The following is a 22,030-nucleotide window of genomic DNA, read 5'->3' as shown; positions in this document are numbered from 1 at the left end:
TTAGTGCGGTATTAACAAAAGATCGCGCGACTCAATGACAAAGGCAAGCTAACGATTGTTGAGCAATATATATATGTATGCATATATGTTGATTTTCTTCAACCATATTCCAAAATATTTGAACCTGCCATAACAACATTCACTGTCTATTTCTCAAAGTTTTAAACTTCTTGTGCGCAAGGTATATGCAAAACTTTTTAATTTCTTTTTCCATCAAGTAAAATCAGGGGTGCGAGTTATATTCAGCTTAAATACAGTAAGCAAGCCATGGAGATTGGATATGTGATCAACTGCCCTGTTGGCCATAACATACTGGGCCAAATATGTGTGAAGAAGAATTGACAACAAGAACTTAAAAAAAAAAAAAAAGAAGAAAGAAAATTGTTATAAAATAATGCATTGTATACTTGCAGTGTTAAGTGTCATAACTTTGTAAGTAAATGATAAACATTCCTATAATCCCCAAGTTAATTCTTTGGTCTTGTAAAGTTTTGAATAACAAATTGTGTATAACTATTATGGAGTTATGTATTGTGTGGTGTTTAGTTTGTGAAGAGTAGTAAATGAAAACAAGCAGCTTCTGTGTGTCTGAGACTCAGAGGTATGTTGTCTTACATTTCAGTTGATGAAGCATTAAGTTTTGTATGATATTTACCTTCAATATTCAAAAATTGACTTGTGCATCGAAGAATGAGATCATTCTTCCACAACTCATGTCCAATCAGTCAAATACTTTCAGGCCATATTTTCTTTATCTACTAATTTTTATAACTCTGGTAAACAGTTCTTTTTATTGTTGGCAAGGAGACAAGGGTAATTTTATACCATTCACTACTTGTTAAGAATTTGCTATTCATCTTATAAAATGCTGTTCCAAGAATTATATTGTGGAAGCAGGCCTTGAGCTTTTCGCCACCTGGCACAAATTTTTATTCAAACATTTAATTCATTCATCCCCTCAAAAAAAAAAAAAAAAAAAACCCTGCTATCTCCAATTGGCCATGTTGGACACACCAGCCACATATGTGGCTTAATTCTTGATTGACATTGATGTGGACAAACTAGATCTGACAACATTTGTTGGAAAAAAATTTAAGAAATACAACTTCCTCCACACTTAACGGTCAGCAAAGTCTAGTAGACCATACTTTGACACCCTGTGCAAAATCAGATTGGGAAATGCTGTTCATGGCTAAGTATACAATCATGAAAGACTTCTTTTGGAATCAGCAGTGGATCTTAAAAACAAACCTAGCTTTGATAAATATGATTGTGTGAAACTCCACATGATATAGGAAACTGTCATTCCTAGATCTCTTACCTAATCAGCCACATTTACTTACCACATGCATACTCCAACAGAGGATGTCCCCTTTGGCTTTCAATTTAATCTCATCAATATAAATGAATGTGTGCACATGCAGTTTTATGTTATATCCATAATGACAGACCTGTAACAGAGATGAAATATCAGGGTTTATGTTGAAGAGGGAGAGGGCCAAGAGGCATTAAATGTTTGTTTATTTTTATAGTGTTTTTCATTAAAGCAAAAAAACGAGTTAGTTATAATGTTATGATTCAAAAGGTTAACATTTAAACTGGCTTGATCATCATTCTGTACTCTGTCTCAGAATTATAATGGAAGCATCAGCTCTTATCCCCTGTTCATAATATGGTGTAATAGAATGAAAACAGCTTAAGGAATGAATTAAAAATATTAAAACCATTAAATATTTTGTCATTGTGACAGAGACAAGAATCAATATAAGAATTGTAATAATGCACACAAATTGTATGAGCTTCAACCAGTACTTAAGCCTAATTACACAGCCGTTAATTTTTCATTTTCATGTTTTTAGGAAAGCAAATTCACTATCAGCTGTTGGAACAAAATTTTTTAAGTATTCACTTGTTTAATCTTTTTCTCATGATACAAACAGTGTGGAACAAATTTCCAATTTTTTTTTTTCTTGCAATTTTTGTGAGTTATGGACCTAATCCATTTCTTATTTACATTTAGCTCATTTGCTAATGTTCTGAGCGTTAACTGACAGTCACTTGCTATTAAATTGTGAATATTGTTCACCATTTTAGGCTTGCAGGTTGTTTTTGGTTGTCCACTTCAAAGATTGTTTGCTACATCCTCTCTGCTCCCTTTATAACTCTGAAACCATCAAAATGTTTATGCTTAGAACTTGAGGTTTTAGCAAGACTTTTACTCAGCTTTACATAAAACATATTGATATGTTATTCATTCTTTGGTTTCTGACAGTGATGTTAGACTGAAAAAGGCCAAATAGTGTGGATCTACCTGACTGTCAGTGTCACCATTCTCTGCTTTATTAGCATTCTTTTCTGGAGCAATACTTGTTTTAGATAACATTTTATTTAAATTCAGTTTCATTGTTTTTTTTTCTTCCTGCACTGTGTATGTGTATGTGGAGATTATTAAATTTATTAAAAAATCACAACATTGTACTCTTTATATTAGATTGCCAGACCATGTGAGTTTAGAAGAAGGAGCACTCTTAGAACCTCTTTCAGTTGCAGTTCATGCATGTCGGCGAGCTGCTGTATCCCCAGATAAAAAGGTTTTGGTGTGTGGAGCAGGTATTAATTTATTTTTCATATTTTAGATTACAAAATCATTTGACAATAGCTTTTCTAAATTTTTAGAAAATACACAGTCTTGCCATAAATATTGTTACAACTTCTGCACACTCCTGTGCTGCCCACAGAATTGCACAAAACTGGTTCCATTAGTGGCACTGTGTACAGCCAATATTCACGTGTTTATCAGTAGAGAGAGAGGGGTGTCTAGCTGTATGGGTTAACACGTTCGCTGCCAACTACGTGTATACTCGTAGTTGGTAAACCAGTTACACAAGCCAGCTACGAGTATACTCGTATGATGCTTACCACCGGCAACAAGATTACCGTACTGATCTTGAAGAAGTGAAAATGCTTGGCTTGTGGAGCTAGCATCAAAACTGTGTATTCTCATTGATAGTATATGCTCTGCACAAGCCAACTACGAGTATACTCGTATGACGCTGACCGCCGGCAATGAGATTATTGTACTGACCTTGAAGAAGTGAAATTGCTCGGTGTACGGGAACAGACAATGCTGAAGTAGCGTGGCAGCGAACATGTTAACATGCAGTGGGGAGATTATGAAAACCATGTAGCTGTAATAGCAACTTCACAAGGTTGGAATGCAGTCACCTGTTACCTTCAACACACTAAAAACACTCAGAATCAGTAAAATGTTTGTGTATCAGACTATTAACCATTATAACAATACAGAAGATGTATCTGACCACCAAAGAACAGATTAACTATGCTGCATTAGAATGTAATAGCTTGTAAGGGCTGTGACAGCATGCCTCTACCATAATTCTGTGGGAACGCATAAAGTGATGCAAGAGATGAACATTTTGCAGAGAATGATGTCATGTATACTAACTAATGACCTGGGGAGTGAGAACCAATCGTCGTTCTACTGGACACTTCCTAACACCACAACTTATGTGGCTGAGGGTAATAAAATCAAAAGGTACTTCTCTAGCAGTACACGAACAACAAATATAGAGATATTCTCTTCACAGATGAGAAGATTTTCACCAATGAAGACTCATTTAACTGCCAAAATGACCCGGTTCATGCCATGGATCATTGGGGGGGGGGGTTTCCAAGCTACATTTCTGCAAGAAAGGATAAAACACCTGCTAAAGTGTACCAAGACACTGTGCTGGAGCCTGTGGAATGGCCCCTGAACCTTGTTTCAGCAGACAGTGGACCTTCCAATAGAACTCAGTTGCTGCACACAAGGCGAGGACCACACAACAGTGGTTGGAGGGGAATGTGCCTGACAACATATCATCTGAAAGTCCCTATCTGAATCCATTGGATTTCAAATTGTGGTCAGAGCTGGAGAGAGAATACCATTCAAGAAACAACACCCCAGCAGCCAGCCTGAAGGTGGATTTGTAACAAGCAACGGAGGTGTTTCTATTGAATGTTGTGTGCGTGCCGCCATTGATATGTGTCCTCACAGACTTCGGGCATGCATGAAGGCAAAAGGGAGATGTTGCGAATATTGAGTGCCTGCCATGTGCACATTATACACGTGGTTTGTATGTGTTGAAAGCTGTACACAATTTATTGATAGATTAAAGGTTTATGCACTGTGCAAGTTGTAACAATATTTATGGCAAGACTGTGTATATATTTCTTAAGGTTATTATATGGAAGATGGAATATTGACTTCACAGTCACATTTGCCCTGAAGTGGAATTTCAAAGTTATTCACTACAATTCTTCAAATAGTAATGCAGTTGAGCTATTGATAATACAAATGCTATACTAAGTACTGATAAAATTAGTTTAATCCTTTATCCAAGTGTGAGCAAACAAAGTTTGCGCCTGAAGTATCTTCAGGACTAGGGTAAAGTGATACAACACCAGGGCAACTCATTGCAAAGGTGGAGAAAGCTACCAACACTCCTAACTCAGTATCTCCATAATGCAAAACACATCTCCTTGCGGATATGTCTAATGTTATGCATTAAAGGAAGGGCCACTACCCAGACTAGTTTCGACCTTTATTGAGGTCTCTTCAGTGGGAGCCAGGCCCTAGTGGAAATACCAGGCAGAAGCATTAGCAGGTCATCTCTACCTATAGGAGTTGCCAAATGGTGTGCCACCCTTTTTTAAATAAATTACTCTGGATTTAGAGAAAGATGTTGAAAGTTTATTTTTTCACTTGGTTAGAGTATAATAAAATTAGTTTAATCCTTTATCCAAGTGTGAGCAAACAAAGTTTGCGCCTGAAGTATCTTCAGGACTAGGGTAAAGTGATACAACACCAGGGCAACTCATTGCAAAGGTGGAGAAAGCTACCAACACTCCTAACTCAGTATCTCCTATAATGCAAAACACATCTCCTTGCGGATATGTCTAATGTTATGCATTAAAGGAAGGGCCACTACCCAGACTAGTTTCGACCTTTATTGAGGTCTCTTCAGTGGGAGTCAGGCCCTAGTGGAAATACCAGGCAGAAGCATTAGCAGGTCATCTCTGCCTATAGGAGTTGCCAAATGGTGTGCCACCCTTTTTTAAATAAATTACTCTGGATTTAGAGAAAGATGTTGAAAGTTTATTTTTTCACTTGGTTAGAGTATAATAATATCCGCAGTATAAACATATCCGCAAGGAGATGTGTTTTGCATTATAGGAGATACTGAGTTAGGAGTGTTGGTAGCTTTCTCCACCTTTGCAATGAGTTGCCCTGGTGTTGTATCACTTTACCCTAGTCCTGAAGATACTTCAGGCGCAAACTTTGTTTGCTCACACTTGGATAAAGGATTAAACTAATTTTATTATACTCTAACCAAGTGAAAAAATAAACTTTCAACATCTTTCTCTAAATCCAGAGTAATTTATTTAAAAAAGGGTGGCACACCATTTGGCAACTCCTATAGGTAGAGATGACCTGCTAATGCTTCTGCCTGGTATTTCCACTAGGGCCTGGCTCCCACTGAAGAGACCTCAATAAAGGTCGAAACTAGTCTGGGTAGTGGCCCTTCCTTTAATGCATAACATTAGACATATCCGCAAGGAGATGTGTTTTGCATTATAGGAGATACTGAGTTAGGAGTGTTGGTAGCTTTCTCCACCTTTGCAATGAGTTGCCCTGGTGTTGTATCACTTTACCCTAGTCCTGAAGATACTTCAGGCGCAAACTTTGTTTGCTCACACTTGGATAAAGGATTAAACTAATTTTATTATACTCTAACCAAGTGAAAAAATAAACTTTCAACATCTTTCTCTAAATCCAGAGTAATTTATTTAAAAAAGGGTGGCACACCATTTGGCAACTCCTATAGGTAGAGATGACCTGCTAATGCTTCTGCCTGGTATTTCCACTAGGGCCTGGCTCCCACTGAAGAGACCTCAATAAAGGTCGAAACTAGTCTGGGTAGTGGCCCTTCCTTTAATGCATAACATTAGACATATCCGCAAGGAGATGTGTTTTGCATTATAGGAGATACTGAGTTAGGAGTGTTGGTAGCTTTCTCCACCTTTGCAATGAGTTGCCCTGGTGTTGTATCACTTTACCCTAGTCCTGAAGATACTTCAGGCGCAAACTTTGTTTGCTCACACTTGGATAAAGGATTAAACTAATTTTATTATACTCTAACCAAGTGAAAAAATAAACTACTAAGTACTGAGTTTTTCATTAAAAAAAAAAATGTTTTAGTTACTAGCAACAACTTGTTTGCTAAGTGCTCACTATTGATATGATATTTTACATTGAGATTTTGGTATCAATTACCATTGATACCAAAATTCCATATTCAGAATATAGCAGGAGCACAAGAATCACAGATTTTTTTGCTTGAGATCATTTTAATTAAAAGGTGTTTGGAAAACTTCCAAAGAAAAAAACAATATGCAGAGGTTTAAGATTTGATGATTAAACTGTAAACTTGGACTGGTCACTGCATCTGATCTGTTGTTGAGAAAACTTATTTTCTCAACATTTTTTAATCTGTATTGCCTAATGGTGGGAGGAAGAGCAGGGGGGAGAGCACAAGCATACCATCTTGCAATAAAGTGCATTAATTCAAAGCAGGTATCAAGTTGGACAAAAAGTTTCTGGCAATATTACATTGGAGAATCTGCTACTTCTATGTGGGAGTTCTTGTTACAATTCTCCTTGTGGTGTGTATTGATGTTTAAGCCTAATATTGTATTACTGAATATGGGATACTAGTGTTGTCCCATATTCAGTAAGTTAGCAATACATTTCTAATAATACTTTTTTCATTTCCAAAAATTTGTAAAACTACTTCTTGTACTGAATCTTTATTTATTCTTTGAATTTATATTAAAAACATAAGTGTATGTATAGACTACCATGAGTATCCCAGACTACCATTGTATAGTGCAGTGTTTCTCAAACTTCAGATATCCGCATACCCCTTCTTAAATTTTCATTATTACCAAGTACCCCCTTATCAAAATAATAATAAATAAAGTATATTTCATTGTAAATGTCTATTTTATTTGAATTTATATGTTCATGCAAACAAAAATATGGTTTATTTTTAATAGAATAAAATTTGGAATAGGTTGCTCTTCATTTCCCGTTCACGAAAATCCACATTTTAAGTAATTCATATCATACTTACGAGGATTTTTCATCTTCTTCCTAGTTGGTTCTCTAGAGATGTCAGACGACACACCCTTATCAATTTCATTTGATCCAGATACAATATCAACATTTTCTTTTTGCTTACAGCTACTTGTATTTGCTATATTTCTCTCTTTTGTGTGTTTTATAAATCTAGTATTTAACCAAATGATCCATACTTCAGAATTTGAAAGCTAAAAAAAATTACCATATTTACTCAAATATAACTTGCACTTTTTTCCCAGAATTAAAGCTAAAAAATTGTGGTGCGAGATATATGCGGTAATTTTCAGAAACTAAAGTTTTCAGAAAAAAAAACGAAAATGGCGTGACTTACCAAGAAGCTCCTATTTGCTATCGCTACTTTTGACATCAAGAACAGTTTCCTTGTGTGCATTTGTCAAAGTCATCTACCCAAATGGCTTCATCTTCTTTCCCATTATTTCAAGCAAAAATTACCAGTAATTTACAAGACTTGAGATACATAATGGACAATCCTTCACAAATGACTAATAAGAAGTAAAAGCAGAGCATGAAACAGACAGCAATGGTAGGCCAGTAGAGATAGAGCAGCTATGAAGAAGTGCATATGATTGTGCCTTATTAACAAAAGATCGTGCGAACCAAAGACAAGCACACAATTGAGTTGAAATGCTAATTTTCTTCAAACGAATTCCATATCTGAAAAATATTCACTATATATTTCTTATTTTTAGCATGTTCACGATGAGGTGGTATCAAGCAAAACCATATGTTGCACCGGCAACATATGGTTTTTCTTGAGTCTATACAGCATAGTGTCTGTGGGAGGGGACATATAATTCATTAGTTAGTGCCATTTTTATCCCACTTATCTCTAATTGCATTATTTGTTGAGAAATATATTACACAGACTGCAGATGTCTCTGTACCTTATTCAGTGATACAATAAAACTACTTGTTTTTCTTGCGTCTTCAGTATAGTGATGCTGTTGGGGAGGACATGTTGTTTACCCAGGGAGTGAGTTACTATCACCGGGATGTGAACGTTGTGGCGATAGTAACTTGCAATTTGAGTAGGATAATTCATACATAATATATAATTTATTGAGAAATATATACATTTAAAATAATTATTTTTTTCTTAATAATGATTCCTTACGTTAATGATGCATAGCCAAAAATTGCCAAGTACACCCTGAAGACCTTTTGTGTACCCCCGGGGGTACGTGTACCACACTTTGAGAAACACTGGTATAGTGAATCATTGCCTTTTATTTTCACTTGTAGAAGCATCTGAGACCCAGCTGGAGTTAAGATTGGTGGCAGAAAAATAAATAATTTAAGATATGCTGATGATACAACCCTCATAGCAGAAACTAAGGAAGATCTGAAGCAATTGATTCTATTGGTTAAGATGAAAAATAACAATGCTAGGCTTAATTTAAAAATCAGCAAAACAAAAGTAATGGCTTAAATTTATAATAGATGGAGATAGAATAGAGATAGTCGAAAGTTATGATTTACCAGGGGTCCAGAAGGATAGTAATGGGGAAAATAGTTTAAACCTGACAAAAATAATGCAAGGTAGAGGTGTGAGTAAGGCCACAAAAGTTAGAATTATCAAAGCAATGGTATTTTCAGTATGATGTATGAATGTAAAAGCTGGATTATTAAGGAGAAAGACAGAAAGTGAATGGATTCATTTGAATTATGGTTGTGGAGGAGACTGTTTAGAATCCCGTGGCCTGCAAGAATGATCAATAAGGTTTTAGAGAGTATAAAGACAGAATTAGCCTCTGTAGCTCAGTTGGTATAGAATGAAGCCTTTTGGTTTGGAAAGACCTGGGTTCGACCTGGTATCTGGTCTCTTTCAACCAAAGACAAGTTAGCCAGTCTCATAGGGAGGTAGAAGGTTTTTTTCACCTGAAAACTCAGGTTTTTTGTCCCTCAGAACAGGCAAACCAGCCCTGTGAACAAACATAAACATCCCCTTAGGGGATGCAGCAGCGGTGTGACCAGCCTGCTCCATTAATTCATTGCAAATCCCTTGTTAGAGAACTCTACCTGTCCGAAGGGATGGAAGAGAAGGAATGACAGAATTCTCCTTGCAGGCAATGATTGCTAGACAGAAGTTGATGTACTTTGGACATATTATACGTGCAGATGGATCATTGGAAAGGGCAGTTATGTTGGGGAAGATTGGAGGCATAAGGAGAGGAAGACTGCAAAAGAGTTGGATGGACAACATAAAAGAACTTACAATTACTAAAAGAAAGAACAAGAGGCTGAGTGGAATGAAGAGCCTTTGTTCACAAGATCACCATCTTGTGCTATCCAGTTGAAAGCAACTGGATGGCACAAGATGCGTGTAATGATTTAATATCATTTTTAAGCATCATATTTATGTTGTATTGTGCTTAACTGATATAAATAAATCCTTTACATCAATTATGCAAATGAATAATGTTTTCAAACAAAAAAGTTTTGTCAAAGTGGAAGAGTTTCCATTTCAGAAATAAGATTCTTACATTTATAGACAACTCTAGTATTAAATAGTGTAGCACATTTCACTTCACTAAGAACTTTATTGTTGTTTGTAACAACTGTAAAAAGAAGTGTGATGTAAGCTCAGCTTGAAGCCATCTCGGTGTTTGATACATCACTAAATTTAATAATTTTAGTCTTAATATCTAAGGTAATAGATTTTCACACATTTTTCTTTTCACTGGAAGTAACAGTACCCTTTGATTTTTATTAGCCATTATTACCAACAATAATATAATAGTTATAACCAGTTTATAATTCACAATTAAACACCAGAATGAGAGATAGAGTAATACTTTAAACAAACTGAATCCACAAAAACTGAACATTGCTGGATTCACGGCAGCATCATGTCACTAAAACCATTGTATGAGTGAACACAGTATTGCATAAATGAGCATTGGTCATAATTGAAAAGCATCATATGAGCAGGTCGTTATAAAGTGAAATGTCGTAAGATGGGACCTTACTGTATTGTAAAGTTATGATATCAAAGGGAGGGGGAAGAAGAGCAGAACATCATAAAGATTGCTTTATGATGATCTGCTCATACGATGCTTTTAAGTTATGATCAATGCCCATTTATGTGACGGTGCATTTGCTCATACGACGGTTTTACAGGCATGATGCTCCTGTGAATAATCAATTGATGCACAGTTTTTGTGAACCATTTTTTTATGGCATTGTTATTTGCTATATCTTTCAATATTTTAGTGTTTGCTGTGAATTATAAACTGTTTATAATTCACAACATAACTTTTATGTTGATTTTTTTATATTTTATTTATAACTTTTATTTTATTGTTAATAATGCCACATAAAATTCAAAGTAAGAGTTCTGTTGCGCTGGTGAAAAGAAGGCATGTAAAACCTATTGCATTATATGCTGAGATTAAACTTATTAAATTTGGTAACAATGTTGTATCAAACACTGAGAGAGGCTTCAGGCCAAAGTTACCTCACACTGCTTGTTACATTTATTAACAATGAAGAAAAAATTTCTAAATGAAGTGAATATCATTCTCAAGAATATCATTATCCGCAATGGAAAATGGTGTAGTCTGATGACCAAACTAGTTGGTATGTTTGCTTAAGCCAAACAATTCAGAACAGCTATTCCAAACTTTTTTGTTTGCAAAAATTATTCTAAACATTTTGTTTGCATATCTGACATAAATAAATGCTTTATTTTCATCATTTACACACACATATGACTGCTTGAATATGTTGTTAAACCATTAACAAGTGAAAAAAAAAAAAGAAAAAGAAAAAAGTAGCAATTCGCTATATGACAGTGGTCTAGAACCTAAGTAAGAACTTAAGACTTGAAATTAAATTAAAAACTGAATATTATTGAAAACTGGTAAAATGAAGTATTTACAAACCACCCAAGCAGTAGTGTTGCAGTAACCACAACCTTGAGTTTGACACAAAGTCTGAAAGTAATTATATAATAGTATGAAGGTTGATGCCTTTTAGTGGATTGTTTATTGCTTATTACAAACTAGCCTAACTAGGCAACTAATTCAGCAAAGTTTTTGGGAGAGTACAAATTTGAGATAGTATGAATGATTGGCCAACCATTTGAAATGAAATTTTTGTGCTTTTAGGAATTGTGTGTTTGTGATATAGACTGTATGTAGATAACACTGTTGCTGATTTTTGTATCATTTTGAATTCACAAGTACATGGATTAATAATTTTGCACCCTAATTTGCTAAATATCATCAGTGCCTTGTTTTTTACGTTGTTTCAGACATCATTTTCACCCATTCCATTGCAAGGTTGTAATACCTCTGAGCTTTACACTGTTATAGATAACATTTGAGCAACCAGATTATGTTATCGATTCTTATGTATTATATTAATGATATAATGCTAAAAAATAGTCCTGTGTATAGTATAAGCAAAAAAGTCAGAGAATGAAATATAACAATACAAATTCTTCTGGCTAGAAGAATTTGTACTTTTTTGAATTTTACTAGAATGAATTCCCACAGTTAAAATCTTTTAAAATCTTAAAACTGTTTTGTCTGTAGCTTGCAACACTTACACTTTATCCTTGTATGCTATACTTCCAGTATTATTGCAATTTCTGATTTTAAATATGAAAAATCCTACCATATCTATAATGTTTTGGAGATTTTTATGATGAGTTAGTGTTGTTAAGGCATGGAAAAGGTGTGGGAGAGAGGAATGAAAGTGAGCACTTTCCTCTTTTTAGTGCTGCTTCACTCAGAAAATAAATTTCCCACTGTCACTACTTCCCTAGGCTCTCTGTCCTGATTCCTCATGTTCCAGATCCACTTTTCTTTTATCATTTCAGTCTGACTGTATTTCTTCAATTCTGATCTTTTATTCTCTCTTTACCAATACATCTGCTGTCTCAGTTCTTTCCATGTTTTATAAATAGAATTGGCCAACAATAGCTTTCAAAACTAAACTGGCCACACTGAGAACATATAAAAAGGAGATTAATGCTGCTTTGGACCTGTTCAGGAACTATATGGTAGAGGCTATTTTTGAATGCATTCCAAAGGTGAAATAGTTAAATAAGGGCAGTGTGAAATGAGTGAATAAAGAAAGGAAGCATGCAATTTGGAATAAGAAGGCATTATAGAGGCAGCATAAGATGAGCAGTGGTAATAGCTGGTTGCAAATGAGCAGTACAAAGAGCAAGCAAGACAGGTAACTCATTTGGTAAGGATAGCAAAAGTGCAGTATGAGCAACAGTTAGCCAATAAAGCAAAAAGGAATCCTAGGAAGGTTTTTTGATATGTGGCAGTAGAAGAAAGAATAATTATGGAAGGATGATACTGGTTGGAGAGAATGGTGGAATGATAACCATTGAGGAGAATATAATAAAGATGTTACATGAGCAGTTCATAAAGGTATTTCACCCTCATGAAATTAACATCATGCAGAACTTGAGAACACTGGAAAGGGAAGAAGAGAAGCCACTGATGGTGAGTGAGCAGGGTGTATATGAGGAATGAGTAAACTTGATGTCAATAAAGCCATAGGATTTGATGGTATATATCACTGTGTGTGTGTGTGTGTGTCTTGAGGGAATGTTTCAGGAGTGAAAGAGGGAGTGGAAAGAAGGCAAAATTGTTCCACTTCATAAATCTTTGTTTGGATATAGGTATTATTTCTGGGAAAACTCCCATGTTACTCTTAAAAACTATTATTTTTACAGCTATTTTGCCTGCTTTTGTTTAGGAGCGCCCCTTTTTTTTTAATGTCATTGGCTTTTTACTCAAGAATTCTTAGGGCATTGCAGATGTATTTTAGAGACAAATATATTAGCATAGTAGAAGAAAATTCGCACATACCTTTTGTTGGATATTGTTGCCTGTCTTCTTTCTGCAGTGTGCATACTTTTGGTGTTGAAAGTGGGGGGGGGGCCTTAGGCAATATGGGAAAATACATTTTCATTGCCCTAAGAATTGAGTAAAAGATATGAAATGCTAAAAAATAGACAACAACCCACACGGTCGAAATAGCTTGCACCCCGTCAACCCTCTCCCCAGCCCCCTTTTTCATCTTTTTCCCACCTTACAAAAAAAAGCCTCTGCTTACCCTTAAAAATAATATATGTATATATTATATAAAAAAAACCTTGAGTTTTTTCAAATTAATTCTCCCACATTGCCTAAGCCGCCCCCTCCCCCCACACACACACTTTCAACACCAAAACAGCAGAAGTATGTACACTGCAGAAAGAAGACAGGCAACAATATCCAAGAAAAGGTATGTGCAAATTTTCTTCTGCTATGCTACATATATTTGTCTCTAAAATACATAAAATCTAAAATGATAGATTGCCACATGACAAGCTAGTAATTAAATTGGAGCAAATGGGGTCAGATAGTAGACTGGTGCACTGGATTGGTATCAGTAAATTGTGTATGAGGGAGCAATATCCTGCAGGAGAAAAGTCACCAGTGGTATGCCCAAATGGTCTGTTGCTGTTTAATTTGTATGCAAATGATACAGAGAAGAACTTGAATGGCAATATATAGATACAGTTGTTTGCAGATGATGTAAAGTTGGAAAGAGCTATGAAAAGTAGAGCAGAGATTGTAGCCTTTCAAGAGGACTTAAATAGACTGTCTGAATGGGTGAGTGTGTGTGTGTGTGGGGGGGGTCAGTTTAATATTTCAAAGTGCGAGGATTTTGAAGTTTGAGAAGTGCAGATAGGATGCAGAGTATTAGATTGTGGGGATATCTTGGAGGAGGACCAGAGGAGATGAGAGATCTGAGGAGTTTGGTGGATGAGGACCTGAAATTTTAGGAACATTTTGCTAAATTGGGAGGATAGCACAGTGCATTATGGAAATGATGCAGAGAATGCTGACAGGTAGGAGTAAGGATGTTATGATTCTGTTGAATAAGGCTTTGATCAGACAGCATTTGGTCACTGAGTTTTTGAAAGGATGAAGAGATGTTAGAATGAAAATTCAGAGGCAATTGACTAAGCTGGTTTCTAGTCTCTGTAATGTAAGGTATGAAGGTAGATTTGAGGGAATGCAAATAGTGGATAGAAGGATGGGGGGAGGGTTCATGATTGAGACATCTAAGTTTGTAAGGAATTATTACCAGATTAATGTGGATCAGATTTTTCATAGAATGGGTGGATACATTCTAGAAGGAATCTGTATAAGGAGAGTGTGAGCAAAGGGGTGTGAAGTAAGTTTTTTTGTATGGAGAGTTGTGGGTGATTGGAATGCATTTGCCTGGAAGTGTGATGAGTGTGGAGAGTATGCATACAAGTCATGGTATCATGAGCTATGTGTGTGTGTGTGTGAGAGAGAGAGAGATGGAGAATCTCCGTGAGTCATTGACTCCATGGAGATCTAGTAATAATAATACTAATTTTGACCTTTTAATGTTCTGTGATTTTGCTCTGCCTCTTCATGAGCAGTTTAATATCTTCATGGTACCTGGCTTAGTGCAAGGAAATGAAAGCTTTAGATTCTCTTAGCATTGGCAAAGTGCCATAAACATAAGAATTGAGCAAGCAGGTGAATTGGAATAAGTGATCACTGACACCAGGTCTGAATGTGTACAAGAAAAAGAGAGAGATTGAAAAAAAAAAAAAAGGTGAAGTTCCATCTTCAGCTTTTTTTCTTCCAAACTGCTTAAATATAGCTAGCATCCTTCTGTTAGAGGCTTTTGATTGACCAGTATTGTGAGCTCATGCTGAACAACATGCACTCATTCGATTGAAGAACAGAACAAATATGTCTTTTCAAAGGGCCATATCGTGTTGATGGTATGCCCTTCTGGAATCAACTTAAAATGGACTGCATCCTAAGAATTCCACCAAATGTACAGTGTTGCCTTGTTGTATGGAACTTTTAGTAGCATTGAGAAACTGCTTCATCTGTATCAGTGTAAAAATTGTGTTGCTTGCAGCATTGTAAAATTATATTTAATTTTATTATTGTTGTACTTTATTCAAAACATGTTTTCAATATTCTATCTCTTCTCCTATTTTACTTTAACTTAAATACTCTGCTTATTATATAGTCGTAACTCCGAGTATATAATCCGGTGCTTGATTTAGTCTCCTATATTTAATCCTTTCATTCAGTTTTAATCCCCGCCCCTTTTCTCAAGGTTGGAACTAAGTTATTCACGTGCACGTAATTTTATAACTTGGGAATTTGCCTCAGGCTATAGCCAAATTCCTTTGTTATAACAGCAAGCGTATTTTCTCAATATTGATTTCTGAAAATTTATTTTTATTTAGACTGCGCCATCAGAAATCGCAGATAAAATTTAAATATTCTTCCAAAAGAAAAAGCACTTCGCTAAGCGCGGAAATACTTCTAACTCTCAACACTCTATCAAGCAACGTAAAACTCTATTCTACAGTTGTGGCAAACTATTCCCTTAGATCATATAGGTTCGATTTTTATGAGCAGTGCATTGGTATGCAGGAATCAGGCAAATTATTTGACAAAGAAAACAATTTATTCATACTAATCAAGCTACAGTAAAGGTTAATACTAAGCACTCAAAATAATTCTGACTCTATACTTCTCATTAACTTTAGCTTGGATCTTAACTTATTCAACCTAGTTCAACAATCTTTCACTACGTACACAGATTTTGGTAATAATTGTGCCTACTTAAAACATATATTAGAAATGATCTACAATGCTATACAATAGGCAAGGTTAAACATTAGGTAACAATTCACTATCTTATCTCACAACTAAGCAGGTAAATTCTCAATATTTAGCTAATAGCCTTCAGTCTTGAAGTATTATTAACAAACAAATTCACTAGAGCAATCTTTGCTACAATTCCTGCCTTTAGTTAATCATATATAGAAGACCTTACTTGGTATTGAATTATCTAGTCTACGTCGGTAGATCCTTGAGATCATTACCATCTATTTCATTCCGATATTTCTTTTCACACACGGACAGCTTTTTCCGACATCAGCAGGTCACTTCTACTGGCAGCAATCAACAGGCACCTTGGTGACTGAAAGTCCTGAACTCACTTCTTGCACTGCTTAATCAACCCATCTAACTTCTTCAGGTATCTGTTGGCTGGAATGGGTCCCTCGACCTAGAATCGATGGGACATACACGAACCGGGAGCTGGGCGAAAGCCTGCTTATCCAGCGACAGCCATCGATAACAGCCTCTATTCTTTTAGCGGTCCTCTAGCTATCTGTAACCAACCTTCTCCGACAAAAACGTACTGTGTGACCTGCTCTGTGATGACCTCTTTGCCCTTGATGTCACCCCCCCTTTAAGCTGCTCTGTTGACCTTGGATTTTGCTACCCTTTCGGTCCCTTGGGTATTCACATGGGTCTGCACTCATCACCTTTTTTCGTCGCTGTGTTAAGGCGGGACCCCCCCCCCCTGTACATTATTGATCTTCGTAATCTGGGATATTTCTTTGTCTTAAACATTCTATTAATACAATTCTTTTATACACGTTTTTCTTTCTTCTTTGTTGCAGCACAGTAATTCAGCAGTTAGATATTTATAAAAATTTCAAGCAAATCAATCAAATTTATATTCCTAAGTAAAATCAGTATAGAAAGAATTTAATGTAAAATTTCTGTCTATACAAGATTTTACAAGTGCACTGAATTTCTATCCTTGTATTTTCAAGGATTCAAAATGCCAAATTTCAATAAAATCTGCCGGAGGAGTCTGTTATTTCATTTGCAAGCTATTCCTAGACAAGAAGGAATCTAATGATTATTATTATTATTAAGAAAAACCTCTAGGGAGTCAGTGACTCATTGAGGGGAGGTCACATATTACCCACACAAGTTGTCATGCCTGTTCTTGAATTCATTTACATTACCTGCAACAACCACCCTAATGTCAATCCATTCCAATCATGCACCACTCTGAGAGAAAAGTCTAGCTCTCAATCCTGTCTTGATGACATTTCGTTCTCAACTTTCAAGGATAACTTCCTTTTCCAACCTTCCATAAAATGAAAAATTTCATCTACTGATATCCTTTTAGAAGTTTGTAATTCCCATTCATATCACTCTTCTTTCTCCTGTTTGCTAGTGACTGCAGTCTACAAATTCTCAATCTGCCTACATAATCTGTATTCCACAATCCTGATATCACTTTTAACACTCTCCTTTGCACTCTCTCTCCACTGTATCAGAATCCCCACAGATATCAGGAGACCAGACCCGTGTACAATAGTCCGAGTGAAGTCTTATCAAGGCCTTGTAAAGAGGCACAGTGATATCCTTATCTTTGCATGTCAAGGTTCGTTTCAGCATTCCAATTATCCTCTGAGTTGTATTTGCAATTTTTGCTATATGGTTCTTGAACTTCAACTTCCTGCATACTAAAACTTCAACATCTCTAGCCTAATCAATTTATTATAGCATAATCCCATAATACAATATGACATTGGATATCTCATCACACTAAAGTGTAAGACTTTACATTTTACTGATATTGAACTGATAGCCATTTTCATATGTCCACAATTTCAGCCTATTCAAATCATTTTGCAAGTACAGGTATCCCTTGCTTAACATGGGATTTGATTAACGTGGCGAAATTAATTGCGGCAATCCCTTGATATATGCGGCAAGAGTTTGATTAACGTGCCTTTAACCCTGTGGAGCTCGCCGCTGATTTGACAGATACATGCAAAATGTTTAATATAAATTTTCTTACACAATTCAGTGTATAACTTGGAGGTCATGAGTAGCTGTGCATTTATATGTTACGAGTGATATTCCACACTATTTTTTTGCTGTCCATTTGGTTTAACACATGTTATGTAAAGGTTAGTGATATTTGACAGTAAATTGTATCTGAGAGATACTGTGACCTCCGATGTTAGTATAGTATGGTTTATTTATTTATTTTTAATTCTTTGATCAATAATTTTTAGATTGTAACTGAAAATAAATAAACCATCATGTATTACTGAAATAGAGAGCCAAAGGCTTATTTATCATACATGTCCTCTAGGAGATGTATGATAGATAAGATCACTTTCCTTAGTATTATGGAAAATACTAAGGAAAGTGATCTGGAGCTTTCTCCACCTTTACTGCGAGTTGCCCATAAGGTTGCTTATGCTTGCATCCTCCGAAACTTTTAGTTTCTATATATTCGGCACAAAACTCTTGTGGTTTCTATATTCGGCTATAAAATAATGTTGGATTCAACATCCACTTAATTTGTACTATCATGTATTATATTTGCAGTGTTTCTTCTTTATGTTTTATTGCTTGTTTGCCGAGGTCTGGAGAGTCATTATGCCGATAAGAAAAAAACAAAAACTGTTCAAACGAATCTTGATAACTTGTTTCGATAAAAAAATTCCAGTAAATAATGTAGGTACAAGTATTTATTAAAAATTTACTTTGCATTAATTTTTATCTTTCCTAAAAGAGTACCATATAAAATGAATTATTAATACAGTAATCGATCATTGACGAATTGTACTTTTTAGCATTGATTGTTATATTTGATTAACGCGATTTTGATATATGCGGTAACATCGAGGGATTAATTAACTGCATTAATCGAGAGATACCTGTACTGCATATCAGCCACATTCCTAATTATCCTACCTATCTTTGCATTGTTAGCAAATAGCTATTATGTCTCTTGTCAAATCCTTCCCAGTGTCATTAATGTATATATTAAATAACAATAGACTAAGGACTGATCCTTGTTGTAACCTTAAATCTTAGACTCATATCTCCCCTCATATACCACTTTTTGATATGTCAGTCATCCATTCTCTTATCCATGCCAATATTTTATAATTCAATTCCACATTCTCCAATTTGGAGAATGTGGGATAACTTTATTGTAGAATGTAACAAGAGATAATTTTTGGAAGTTTTTCCACTTGGTTATACTATAAATTAAAAGATACCATGAAATTATATACTTGGTTTAATCCTTTATCCAAGTGTATGCTAACAAAGTTTGTGCCTGAAATATAATCAGGACTAGGGCAACTCGTATATAGAAGCTTATGACGTCTAAGGCAAGTGATGTGAAGTCATAAGCTTCTATATATGAGTTGAATTAGTCCTGATTATATTTCAGGTGCAAACTTTGTTTGCTTACACTTTGAATAAAGGATTAAATGAAGTATGTTCTCGGTATCTTTAATTAATAAAGAATGTAAAAAAGTTGCTCAAACTTGATCTTTCCTTGTTGAACCCATGCTGTTCATTGCAAAGTATAGATTCTCTGTCAACCCATTTTTGTAATGCAAACCCTAACCAACTTTCCAAAATCTTCACCACCATTCTGGTGATACTGATAGCTGGAATGCAGAATTAGTCTCATATAGGTTTGTGTAGTGAACATGCTTAATGAGTTATCTAATAGTCATCATCCTCATCAAATTCCTGCCATGTACTCTCAAGGGAGGTATACAGGATATGATAGTACTACATGAAAAATTTACATCATTATTAACTTACTATCTACAATTTTCCTCCAAATTAGTCTGTTACTTGTCAAGACCCCAACATTATCAGATCTTATATTTCTATCATCTAAGGCACTTTGTACTGTATCAGTCCACCTATATCTTGGTCTTCCTCTGGGTCGTTTTCCTGCCAACCTGGCAGAGAACACTTGTTTTGCCAATCTTTCCTTGCCCATTCTGTTTAAGTTACCATACTACCTGAGATTAGCTCTGCTAACGCATTCCTGGATGCTGACAATGTCAAGTTCTTTCGTGATATCCTTGTTTTTAATATGATATTGCCATTGATGCCATCTGTTCATGCCTGTAATCTTTCTCAGGACTCTCATATCTGCGTCTGTAGACTTTAGTCAAGTGTTTTACTTCTGACCCAGCTCTCAGATCCATAAGTTAAAACTAGTTTGAACACTGTCCTGTATACAGCTAATTTAGTGTTCTGACTAATTTCTCTCTTATTCCATATGAATTTATTCATTTGATCAGCTTTGTTGATTCTGTTATCTATTTCCATATTTAATTTACCATCTTCACTAAAAATCATGCCTAAGAAGCTGAAATGATTTACTTGACCCACAGGTTCTCCATTCACAATGCAGTTGACATTTTCAACGATTCTCCCTATTTTCATTGTCTTTGTCTTTTTATTGCTGACCTTCATACCATAACTATTACAACAGTTATTCAATTTAGTCAGGGAATCTTGCAGACTTGTAGTGGGTTTATTTAGAAGTATAACATCATCCACATTAAAAAGGGCTGACATTAACATCCCCAATTTTGATATCAGGTTTAATACCACTTTCCTTCATAATGTGATCCATTATAGATAATGTACATCCTTATCTGACACCAGATTTAACATTAAACCATCTTCGTGTACTATCTTCAATTCTAACTGCTGACTTTCAACTCAAATAAAGACTAAGTATTGCTTGACATAATACACCATTAACACAATATAACTGTAGGTATTGAATAGCTTTTCTCTTGGCACCTTGTCATATGCCCTTTCCAGATCGACAAAACTTAAATACAGATCTTTGTTATATTCCCATGATTTCTCAACTATTTGTCGTAAAGTGAAGATCTGATCCTGACAGCCTCTATTTGGCCTGCATTCAGCTTGTTCTTCACCAAGCTTTTCTTCCACAATTCTTCTCAACTGTTTCTGAAGTATACTTGCATAAATCCTACCAGGAACGCTCAGTAGGGAAATACCTTTGTAATTCTCACATTCAGTTTTATTTCCCTTTTTATATATATATGGGTGCTGTGAGAGCTCTACTCCAATCATTGTGAATTCGTCCCTCTGTCCAGGACTTCTGAAGTATGCAGTGCAGCCACTGTAAGACTTTTATACCAACATACTTCAGCATTTCTGGTCGAATATCATCTACTCCTGCTACCTACAAAAAGAAGGCACGGCCATGGGCTCACCACTATCCCTCTAATTGCTAACTTTTATATGGAAGCATTTGAGAAGCGCTCTTAATTCCTTTACTCTAAAACCTACAGTGTGGCTTAGATATGTTGACGATGTTTTCATTATTTGGCCACATGGTTGACAAACATTAAACACATTCCTTAACCACCTGAACAAACAACATGAATGCATACAATTTACTATCGAAATTGAAAATCAGAACTAGCTCCCATTCCTGAATACCCTGGTCTTCTCTCAGGCAGTCTATCCTTCAGGGTATACCACAAATCGATGCATATTGGCCAATATATACATGCTAACTCATATCACCATCCATCACAAAAATTTGGAGTCATTAACAACCTTAAAAACAGAGCTATAACAATATGCTCTTAAACAAAAATTTAAAATTATTAGCAACACATTTATAAATAATGGCTATAACAAAAATACTATTAATAAAGTTTTTCATAAAACTTCATCAAAAAAGAATATAGATTATATATTCTTTTTTGGTGAAGCCATACATTAAATTCCATACATTAAAGAGTTATCAGAAAAAATCAATGAAATCCTACACCATTATAATCTCAATGTCACTTTTAAACCACCTATAAAATTAAAAAACATATTCAACTCCTCTAAGGATCCTCTCCTCCCATTGGCACATCCTGGAGTTTACTGCACCTATAACTTACTGTATATTGGTGAAACGGGACGTACAATCCCTATATATATATATATATATATATATATATATATATATATATATATAGGGATTGTACGTCCCGTTTCACCAATATATATATATATATATATATATATATATATATATATATATATATATATATATATATATATATATATATATATATATATAAAAAAAAAAAAAAAGACACATTAAATATAA

General features: G+C 35.2%; 1 protein-coding gene across 1 annotated transcript in view; it reads left to right on the top strand.

Annotated features, from left to right (window-relative positions):
• The window catches only part of LOC150105832 (sorbitol dehydrogenase-like), an 84,644-nt gene that overhangs the window by 33,487 nt on the left and 29,127 nt on the right, over positions 1 to 22,030 (top strand). The window contains exon 5 of the mRNA XM_090394371.1: positions 2,492 to 2,610. Coding sequence (XP_090250497.1) covers positions 2,492 to 2,610 — 119 coding nt within the window. The remainder of the gene's footprint in view (positions 1 to 2,491; positions 2,611 to 22,030) is intronic.

Source organism: Typopeltis vanoorti, chromosome 6, assembly GCF_054136105.1.
Source record: "Typopeltis vanoorti isolate ZY-2024b chromosome 6, IOZ_Tvanoo_1.0, whole genome shotgun sequence".
Taxonomy (NCBI): domain Eukaryota; kingdom Metazoa; phylum Arthropoda; class Arachnida; order Uropygi; family Thelyphonidae; genus Typopeltis; species Typopeltis vanoorti.
The sequence above is the reverse complement of the archived record's forward strand: the minus strand, read 5'-3'. Positions and strand labels throughout refer to the sequence as shown.